The 11,435-nt window shown below is 45.8% G+C and overlaps 1 protein-coding gene across 1 annotated transcript in view; it reads left to right on the top strand.

Annotated features, from left to right (window-relative positions):
- The first annotated feature begins 2,678 nt into the window (after positions 1-2,678).
- The window catches only part of LOC107120768 (ras-related protein Rab-39B-like), a 15,396-nt gene continuing 6,639 nt past the window's right edge, over positions 2,679-11,435 (top strand). Inside the window, exon 1 of the mRNA XM_015423536.1 lies at positions 2,679-2,947. Within this exon, the coding sequence (XP_015279022.1) occupies positions 2,679-2,947 (269 nt within the window). The remainder of the gene's footprint in view (positions 2,948-11,435) is intronic.

Raw genomic sequence — 11,435 nt, 5'->3', positions numbered from 1 at the left:
TTACCCTTTTCCCCCATTTGCTGTTCTTCAAATATAAATTGCTTCTGTGCTGAATCTAAAAGACTATTGGGAATTGTTGGTAAATGCAATCTGTGACTGCACTGCACAAACCAAAATGGGGTTGTGGGGAAATGGTGGCTTCTCAAAGTTGCAGAAATCTTGGACCTCAGGGCATTTTGCAACAGAAAACAGTTATGACAAAGATTCATGACAGAACTCCTCCAATTAGACAGTAATGCTTGGAAACTAAAATGGTTTTCAAGCATAGCTATCAAATCATTTAAAACCAATATTTAAAGCCATTAAGAGCATGACAACAAATCATATGGTTTCTCTAAGATTTTTAAAAAGTGGTTATTCATCCAGAGTTTTTGCACACATGGCCCATTTACCATTTGAAGGTAGCAGATCAAGTGAAACAATACCTTTTTGTTAAGTCGCACCGATTACGTCTTAAAATCCTAGAAGCACGCTCCCCAATCAAAACTGTAAACAGTCAACAGCAAACTTGCCATCTCACTTTACTGCTGTTATGTGGGACCAACGCAGCTATTACAGCGACTGTTTGCCTCCGAGTTGGGACAGACCCCATTGCTAGTTCAGATTTCCCTCTTCCTTCGCCTTCTCCGGGGACGGGAAGGGGAGGGGGCAACGGGAGATGCTTGAGACAAGAGGTGTACCTCCCTACAGTGTTCGGGTGTGAGGAGAAAAGGGGAGGGGATGTTGCGAGCCGGGAAGAAGCAAATGTTCTTTCCTAACAACAAATGACCAGTGAAGGGAGGCGGGGCACGCGAGAGGCTGGGTCGCCGACAACGTCAACATGGGGCCTTTGTTTAGGGTCTGCCGCTGCCCGGAAGATACATAGGCGCGGGGGAAGGGGCTGCGGAAGGCAAAAGGGAAGGGGGCAGCGATTTCTAAGCATGAGGGCGGGCGAAGAAGGCCACAGCCACCGCCTTCCGAGCGCCGACAGACACAGCCGGGTGGGAGGGGGGCAGCTCCTGAGGTGAGTCCGGGGGGAGGCTGAGCCCCTCCCTGAAATTTTCGGTGGGGGCTGAAGACCCGACGCCCCCCTGAAGATTACGCCTATGCACACGTCCGGTGATGTCAGGGGGTGCTAATAAGTTATGCTAATGAGCCCCTGCAGCTTTTTTCCTACGAAATGACCCCTGCTCTTAACTATCTGGTTGTTTATGAGCTGTAGAGGAGATTAGAAGGAAGTTGTGTAACTGCCTTAGGTCACATGCAGGCCTATCCATGTGGGGGTGGGAAAGGTGATTAGACAGGGCCTAAAGGCCACTATGGGGAGATAACCAGGAGGAAGAATTCCACTCTGTCAACCAATGTTATCTCTTTTCTGTCTGGCCAGCTACTGGGGCCCCACCCTCTCTTCCTTTCAGCCTTGTAGACCATGGGAATAAAAGTGGCTTGCAATGTCTTTCTGCTCAAGCCACTAGAGTTAATTTACTGAAGTTTGCTTCCACAGTCCTTCTAAGCCAATTCTTCACCATGTTAAGCTCTGTGAGGAGGAACATGTTCTTAATTATGAAACTGGGATTTGCTGCCAGTGGGAAGTAGTGAGGGGCACAAGCATAGATGGCTTAGAACCATTCGTAGAGGAGAAGTACAAAAATGGCTTCTAGACAGGGTGACTTTGTCCAGAGGTAGTCAGCCTCCGAATACCAGAGCTAGGGATTGACTTCAGGGAAGGCCTTGGCCTTTGTGTCCTGTCCGTTGGGCCTCCGGGGCAACTGATTGGCTGCTGCGTGAAACGAGATTCTGGACTACATAGAACACCAGTCTGATCCTGCAGGGCTTCTCCTGACTCATTAGGGGTCTGCGGTACAGAGCTGAAGAACAGAACACTTATTCTATTTTAGAGTGCAGCTTCAGGAGGAACGCACATGGAGTGGTGAGGGAGATAGGAGACACCCACCTAGCCAGCCCGATCAGCCAAGTCAACCCTGTCGGTCAATGGGGCAACAGATGTTGCAGCCAGATTGCCTTTAAATCTACTGTTGGCTGACCTTAACTGTATTTCAAATCTAAGGCAGCATTTCAATCTGTACTCTTTGCTGTATATTTTCTGTATGCCAATAAAGGGACTGAAACGGAAACAGTATAGAGCTGCATGACTGCATCAAAAAATTCTATTCCAGATTAAATGGGAGTTGAAAAAAGTCTCATTTAAAATTATAAGGTGTTCAGGCAGCAGAGGATTCAAATGTCGGTGCCTGTGGAATTGGTTTGACGTGACACCTGAGGATGATGAATCTGATAGGGATAAGCAGGCGCTGGTCTACAGAAAAAAATACCAAGGACGACAGAAGTTTGGTGACAATTTAGCTGATCCTCCTTGAAAATGCAGTTGTTTGGGAAACTGATCCGATGAGCTATACTAACTCCTCCTGGATTTGCATCTGTCTTGTGCTTCCTGCCTCCTTCCCCTTTCTGGGCTGTCAAAATCTGATACAGAGGATTGTTTGCAGGGCGAAACTGTAGAAGAATGTGTTGTGGGTGGGGCAAAGGGTCCTTCTCTCTTTGTCCTAAACAAGGTGGGTTATTACTTTGAGGGCGGAGAACTGATCCAATCAAAGATCTCTGGCCAGGGCTCAGCCAGAAAGCTGCACACTGTTTGTCTGCTGGGCTTGTAGCCCCACGCAATGGCTTTGTCTCCCGCGATGGATGCATCCCTTGACATGGAGGCTGCCCCCATGAGGGCTCCAGCATGCAACCTGGATGGGAACTGGCACTACCAATTCCGCATCATTCTGCTGGGCGATTCCACTGTGGGTAAAACCTCTCTGTTGAGGAGCTACACTGAGAGGGGCTTCCTACCGGATCCGTGCCCCACTGTGGGCGTGGAGTTCTACAGCAAGATTATGGAGCTACCACCAGGCATCAAGGTGAAGCTACAGCTGTGGGACACAGCTGGTCAAGAAAGGTTCAGGTGAGAAAGCCCTCCCCCCCCCCCCCCCCCCCAGCACCAGAAATATAGATACTGCTTCAACAGGAGCCCGGGGTTCTTTTCCTTTACCATGCCTCCTTTCAGGACCACACCCCTAGGGTTACTAGTCTCTAGGCTGGTCATTACAACTGATCTCCAGAGTACAGAGATCAGTTCTCCTGGAGGAAATGGCAGCTTCAGTGGGTGGTCTCTAAGGCATTACATCCATACTGAGCTCTCTCAGGCACTACTGCCAAATCTCCAGGAATTTCTTAAGCTGGAGATGGCAATCCTAAAGGTAAAGGTAAAGGTTTCCTTGCTCGAAAGCCAGTCGAGTCCGACTCTAGGGTTGCGGTGCTCATCTCTGATTCAAAGCCGAAGAGCCAGCACTATCCAAAGACGTTTCCGTGGTCATGTGGCCGGCATGACTAAACACCAAGGTGCACGGAATGCTGTTACCTTCCCACTGAAGTGGTACCTATTTATCTACTTGCAATTTCTTGCTTTCGAACGGCTAGGTTGGCAGGAGCTGGAACTAGAGACGGGAGCTCACTCCGTCATGCGGCAACTCGGGTCTCGAACTGCTGAACTACTGACCTTCCACAGCCTGCAGTTCAGCGTCTTAACCACTTGACCCACGTTTTATGGCAACCCTATCGCCTCCTAAAAACCCCTCTCCCCACCCCATGAAATGAGGAATAGAAATCCATCATCACTCCCTGCAGGGCCTACCCAATCACGATAGTGTGTCTCATTCCTTAAATTCCATTCAGGTTGGTGAAATTGCAAGAATTTTAAGTGGCAGCATTGCCCCTGCCCCTTTACACTCTACCCTCACTTCTTACTTCCATGCCTTCCTTGTTTACAAACCTTTTTTTTATTTTTAAGTTTTCTCTTTTACTCATTATTATTATCTCTTTAATACTGATTGTTCTTTTATTTCATTTGTCATCGTCATCCCTTTAAGGATCTCAGGGCAGTATTGTAGGAGTTATTCCGTTTCCTCTTCAGAACAACCGTGTGGGGTAGGTTAGGCTGAGAGTTACAGTAAGCAGCGTTATGCCCTTTGAAATTCATTGAAGTCAAGTGTGTGACTCTGCTTGGGATTGCAGTGTTACTGTATTTGCTCAAAAGGAAGACAACCCCGTATGTAAGACAACCTCCTTAAACACACACACGCAAATTATTTTGGGGGGCATAACTGTAACTTGAATGATAATGTAAGGTGATCCCCTCCTTTTTGACGGCATACCTGTGGGGGGAAAGCTTGTCTTGCATTTGGGTAATCCACCTGGAGTCCCAGTGAGAAAAGCGGACTATAAATAATGTAAATTAAGTAAGTGAATAAAATAAATACTGTCGTTTATTTATATACTGCTTTTCAACTAAAAGTCTGAAGATGATTTATGACATGATAGAATACGAAAACAATAAAAGGCAAGTAAGATATGATAAAACCCAAGATAGCCAAAATTATCAATAAAATATAATACAGACCATCAACATAAAAAAAAATCAATATAATATTCCAAACAAAGTGGGATATTCCAAAATATACTATTCCCAGCAGGGAGTTAGCACATTATTGTTCCAAGGCCACCCAGTGAACTTCAGGGGTAGCAAAGATTCAAATCTGGGTTTCCCTGGTTCACTCCCAAACAACCTAATGTTAAAATTCCATTTAAATTAATGGGAGTAGTTAACTGTAATTATTGAAAGCCCCATTTATTTCAATGGGAGTAAGTGCAGTTAACTTTTTATTTTTAAGACAAACATAATATAAATTTTTTTTTAACAAAAACAGGAAGTAAATATATATATATAACAAAAAATAGACTATGTTTTCTCCCCAACACCCCTACATTACATAAAATAATTTTTAAAACTGTCTATAAAATACAATAAAAATAACTTTTGTTAGGATACATTTATATTCAACATTTACCATTTAAAGCTGTTTCTCATTCTACTTCTTCATTGTAATACATTTGTATACAAAGTTTTAAACTACTTCTCATTCTAGGTTTGTCTCCTACTTCTATACAAATAATACAGACTCCATCTCTTCTTGAATTTCATAACTGTCTGTTTCTCAAATAAGATGTTAGTTTTGCTATAACTGTATACTCAGCAAGTTGGTTTTTTTATTCTTCTAATCCTGGGCAAATGTCTGCTTTCCATTTTGCTGCATAAATAATTCTAGCCACTGTCACCATATATCTAAATATCTCTTCCAAAAATTTTGACAAATTATTAAGCAGTATACCTAATAACATACTCTTAGCTTCCATGAGAAATTTAATCTTTAAAATGTTCTGCATTTCTCCATGTATTTCTTTCCAATACCTTTTTGTTTTTTTACACATCCACCACATATAAAACAACTTCTGTCTTTGTCTTGGCATTTGCAACATTTTCCAACATATCCTTTGGAGTTGGAAACTCCATCTGAAGAACATTTTGTACCAGTTTTCTCTTAACACCTGACTGGTTGTGAATGTGATATCTCTTTCCCATAACAATTCTCATTGATACATATCTGTTCTCTAAAGTTCAGTGCAGTTAACTTTTAGACTGGGACATATCTTTGCTGTGCCACTGGTTTTTAATGTTTTGGTTTTAGTACTGGCCTACCTTATAAGGATTATATGAGATAATACACATAAAGTACTTTGAACACTGAAAGAGCTCTGTAAATCTTATTTGTTATTCATGGCTTTACTAAATCTATTTTACTTACTTATTTATACTCCACTTTTCTCCCTTGTGGGGAACCAAAGTTTCTTGCAACATTCTCCATGTCTCCATTTAACCTCAAAACAACCCTGTAAGGTAGGATAGGCAGTGTGTGTGTGACTGTCCCAAGGTCACTCAGCAAGCTTCCATTGCAAGGTTGGGGGGGACGTTCGAACTTGGGTCATCCAGATCATAGTTCAACATTGTAACCTCGACCCACACTGGCTCCCAAATATCAGTCTGTCATATTTTTATGCCACCCTTCCTATTTTCCTCCTCAGACCTGAGGTGAGGGAGGGGACTTGAGGAGGTGCGTTGTGCAACTGTACTTCCTCATCCAAAGGTTTCTGCCTATGGAAAACCTGTCACATCTGAAAGGAAACACTCCAGCCACTTCAGACCTGTGAAGATAATCATATGAGTAATAACTGAGGATGCAGCAAAGAATCTGTACAGAAAGCCCTATTATGGAGCCAGAATGACACCTTACTCAACACATAGGGTTGCCAACTCTGGGTTGGAAATACCTGGAGATTTTGGGGGTGCAGCCTGGGGAACATGGGGTTTGGGGGACAGAGGGTCCTCATTTCTCCTTATATATAAAAGCCTTTTGGTGGTGGCACTCTCCAGAACATTCCACATGCTCCCAAATTGGTTGGCGCCTTGGTGTGTCACTCACATGGTGTCTGTCTCCATTGGCTGCATTGCTGCCTCCCTTGGCGCGGTCCCACCCACAGAGGAGGCACCCGGCATCTTGGCCTCACTCTCCTTCGAGCGGACAGACGGGTCAGATGCTCCAGCAGCCGGGGGCCTGAGCCACTGCCACCATGGTCGTCCTCGCCCGAGTGCAGGTAGCTGCCCGGGCTGCGTGCGACCGCACGACGGATGGGCCAGGTGCTCCAGTGGGGGGAGGGAGGGGGCTCAGCCCAATTCTGCCACTGCCGCTGCAGTCATCCTCACCCGAGGCCGGCTACAGGTGGCTGCCCGGGCTCCAACCGGATGATGGACGCGCCGACCACTCCAGTGCACGGGGGCCCCTCAGGCCAAGCCCAATCCTGCCGCTGCCGTAGTAATCCACGGCCAACTACCGGCAGCTGCACGGGCTCTGACTGGATGGGGACTGGGGCGCCACCGGCCTGGAGGCTGCTGGAGGTCGCCCAGAGTCCGCTGGCCATGCCTGGGCGGGAAGCCGGTCACAGGCCACTTTCTCGCCCCTCGACTCCGGGGGGGTCGCGACAGGGGAGAAAGCGGGGGACCAGGGGTGCCTGCGTTGCATCTTTCTTGGGCTCATTGTCTTTTTCCACAATGGGCTTTGCTTCTAGTCGGTATATAAATATGACGTTGTAGAGCCCACCCTGCAAAACAGCCATTTTCTCCAGAGGAACTGATCTCTGTCATCTGGGGATCAGTTATAATATTGGGAGATCTCTAGGCAGCACCTAAAGGTTGGTAAACCTACTCAGCACAGGTGTAAGGTTGCCAGCTGCAGCCTGGGAAATGCCCCGAGATTTTGGGGGTGGAGCTTGAGGAAGGTGGTGGTTGGGGCATAAGGCCATAGAATCCAAGTTCCAAAGTGGCCATTTCCTTCAGGCTGGGGAAGGGTGCTCAGGATACCAGAAATAAAGCAGACTTGGGGAGGGAATAGCTGGGTTGTGTGGAAACAGAACTGAGAGGTAGGAGGACATCACCTCCTTCCCCCTTCCCCAAGCCAGTTCTGCTCTGTTTCCATGCCACTCCTCCATCACACAGCAGACTAGGCCATGGGAACTCCCTGTTTGCTACATAATGTGTAGATTTGCTCTCAGCCTGGCAGGAAAATGCCACCGACCATTATGGCAAACTCCAGAGACCTCCAGACAAATTAACAAACGAGTCTTGAGGTAGGATTGCCAACTGGAGATGACAACTGATCTCCAGACTACATAAAGGTAAAGGTTTCCCTTCCTTGAAAGCTAGTCGAATCTGACTCTAGGGGGCGGTGCTCCTCTCTGTTTCCAAGCCGAAGAGCCAGCGCTGTCCGAAGTTGTTTCTGTGGTCATGGACTGGCATGACTAAACGCTGAGGCACAAGGAACGCTGTTACCTTCCCACTGAGGTGGTTCCTAATTATCTACTTGCAATTTCTTGCTTTCGAACTGCTAGGTTGGCAGGAGCTGGGGCCAGAGACAGGAGCTCACTCTGTCACGCAGCACACTCGGGTCTTGAACTGCTGAACTACAGACCTTCCGGTCTGCAGCTCAGGGTCTTAACTTCTGAGCCACCTACGTAACTAATACATAAATAAGTGATGATTTATTTAGAACATTGATGCCACCTCTTGGAGAAAATGGCTGCTTTGGAAAGTGGACTTTATGGCATTTGCCCTAACAAGGTCCCTCCCCTTCCTAAATCCCACTTTCTCAGGCTCCACCCTATCATCTCCAGGTATTTCCAAACCCAGAGTTGGCAACTCTGGCCTCGAGGGACCTTGAAGACTAATGCATTTGCCATAGCATTGGTCTTTAAAGTGTCACAAGACTCTTTGTTATTTTAAGTTGGGATACTCAGAATCACCTGACTGTGTGTTGCAACCGTTGATGGGCTGCAACATTCTTACTGCCGGCAGAGCCAGTGTGGAGTACTGGTTAAAGTGCTGGACTGGGAGATCATGCTTGAATTCCCTACTCTGCCATGGAAGCTGGCTGGGTGAACTTGGGCCAGTCACATACTCTCAGCCTGTCCTACCTCACAGCAGGGTTCTTGTGAGAATAAAATGGGGGAGAGGAAAGTGATGTAAGGCGCTTTAGGTCCACACTAGGGAGAAAGGTGGAGTATAAATGAAGTGCCTAGAAGTACCAGGGCACTCTTGTGCGGAAGATTGTCCCAGCAGACAAGTAGACACATTGCTCAGTACAGAAAATTTTCACCCTCATCTGTCATGCATTCTCTGAAGTGCACTCTGATACACAAATGTTGGAATAAATTCTGTTATTTATTTGGAGCTACACTGTTCCATTGTGAGTAGCAACCAGTGTTCCCTCTAAGCTGAGTTAGTGTGAGCTAGCTCACAGTTTTTTAGCCTCCGGCTCACACATTTGTGTCTTAGCTCAGGAAGGATGGCTCCATAGCAAACTAATTTACGCAGTAGCCAAAATCGCTTGCTCACAACTTTAATGCCAGTAACTCACAAAGTAGAATTTTTGCTCACAAGACTCCACAACTTAGAGGGAACATTGGTAGCAACCATTCTTTTATATACATTTAAATATATGTCAGGGCTCTTTTTGTAGAAAAAGCCCAGCAGGAACTCATTAGCATAATAGACCACACCCAACAACAGGAACTCATTAGCATATTAGGTCACACTCCTAACAGCACAGCTCATTAGCACATTAGGCCACACCCCCATGTTACCAGAAGTGTGGCCATCCAGCCACACCCACCTTTTGCTTCTTATTCTGTTTACCTTGTTTGTTGTCCAAACCCAGGGCTTTTTTTGTAGCAGGAATCCCTTTGCATGTTAGGCCACACACCCCTAATTTAGCCAATCCTAATGAGTTTCTGCTGTTGGGTGTGGCCTATTATGCTAATGAGTTCCTGCTGGGCATGGCCAACTTGGGAGCCAGCCGGAACTTTTAGTATATATTACATGTGTTGTAGAAAGGCTGGTAGATAGTGCTGGGGAGGAGCCAGTGGTCGTGGTACATGGTGGCACCAATGATGTGGGGAAATGCAGTCGTGAGGTCGTGAAGGAAAAATTTAGGCTGCTACGCAGGAAACTCAAGGCCAGGACCTCCAAGGTAGCCTTCTCAGAAGTGCTACCTGTTCCACGCACAGGGCTGGAGAGACAGGCACAAATTGGGAGTCTCAATGCGTGGATGAGACGATGGTGTAGGGGGGAAGGGTTCAGGTTTGTTAGGCACTGGGATTCTTTTTGGAACAAGAGGGAGCTGTACGGACGAGACGGTCTCCACTTGTCCCGAGAAGGAACCAGGCTGCTGGCACTTAAAATCAAAAAGGTGGCAGAGCAGTTTTAAAACTGAATATTGGGGGGAAGCCGACAGGAGATGAAAAGTCTCTGGTTCAGGATGGCTCATTTCAAGGAGATGAAGGGGTAGCTGCTACTTTTCTTCAAGGAAATGGATTAGAATTGTCTACTGAGACTGTGGCTAACGATATGGACTGCCTGGCAAGGTCTCGAGGCAGCAAGAGGAAGATTGTGGGCTTAACATGCATGGGAAACTATAGGTGATTATGCACAAATGCTAGACGTGTCCGAGGTAAAATTGGGGAATTGGAATGCTTGGTGTTGGGGGGGAATAGACATTGTGGATATTTCAGAAACTTGGTGGGATTAGGTAAATCAGTGGGATACAGTGATTCCCGGTTATAAATTATATCAAAAGAATGGGGGGGAAGGGTTGGAGGTGGGGTGGCTGTATGTCAGAGAGGGTATACAGTCCAGTAAGATTGAGAGGGTAAGAGAATTGGATTCGTTTCTGGAAATGCTATGTGTCGAAATAGTGGGCCCAAAAGGAAGCTTAACACTGGGATTTTGTAATTGCCCACCAGATCAAAAGACAGAGGAGGATTATAAAAGGATGAATGAATTAAAGATAGCGTCTAGATGAAATAACTGTGTCGTAATATGTGATTTTAACTACCCACACATTGATTGGGTCAATATGAGTTCAAGTCAGGAAAAAGAGATTGAGTTCCTAGACAGTCTCAATGACTGTGCTATGGAACAGATAATCACAGAACCTACCAGGGGAGAGGCGATCCTGGATTTGGTCCTAAGACCTAGTGAGAGATGTAAAAGTGATTGCACCGCTTGGGAACAATGACCATAATGTTATTGAGTTTAACATTTGTATAAATAGGGAGTTGCCCCAAAAGACTGAGACAACCACTTTTAACTTTAAAAAGGGTAACTTCTCTGGTATGAGGGGACATGTGAGGAGGAAACTGAAAGGAAAAGTAGAAAGGGTCAAAACCATTGGGGAAGCCTGGAGACTATTTAAAACTACAATCTTAGAAGCTCAGAAAAAATATATACCACAGGTTAGGAAAGGCAAAGATAGGTATAGAAAAAGCCTGCATGATTAACAAACAAAGTGATGGAAGCTGTAAAAGGTAAGAAGGATTCCTTTAAGCGGTGGAAAGCTAGTCTCAGTGAGGTTGATAAAAGGGAACACAGGCTGTGGCAAATAAAATGCAAGTCTGTGATCAGGCAGGCAAAAAGAGAATATGAGGAGCATATAGCAAAAAACATAAAGACCAACAATAAAAATTTCTTCAAATACATTAGAAGCAGGAAACCAGCCAGGGAGGTAGTGGGGCCCTTGGATGACCAAGGGGTAAAAGGAGTACTGAAGGATGATAGGGAAATGGCTGAGCAGCTGAATGCATTTTTTGCCTCTGTCTTCACTGTGGAAGATGAGAAGTGCTTGCCCACTCCAGAACCGTTGATTTCGGGAGGGGTGTTGAAAGACCTGAGTCAGATTGAGGTGATGAGGGAGGAGGTCCTACAACTGAAAGACAACTTTAAAACTGATAAATCACCAGGCTTGGATGGCATACATCCAAGAGTTCTGAAAGAACTCAAATGTGAACTTGTGGATCTCCTAACAAAAATATGTAATCTTTCCTTAAAATCAGCCTCCATTCCTGAGGACTGGAAGGTAGCTAATGTCACTCCCATCTTTAAAAAGGGTTCCAGAGGAGATCCGGGAAATTACAGGCCTGTCAGTCTGACGTCGATACCGGGTAAATTG

This window comes from Gekko japonicus, unplaced genomic scaffold, assembly GCF_001447785.1.
Source record: "Gekko japonicus isolate JY-2015 unplaced genomic scaffold, Gekko_japonicus_V1.1 scaffold3340, whole genome shotgun sequence".
In the NCBI taxonomy this organism is placed as follows: Eukaryota; Metazoa; Chordata; class Lepidosauria; order Squamata; family Gekkonidae; genus Gekko; species Gekko japonicus.
Note: the sequence above shows the minus strand (reverse complement) of the source record. Positions and strands in the feature narration are given on the sequence as shown.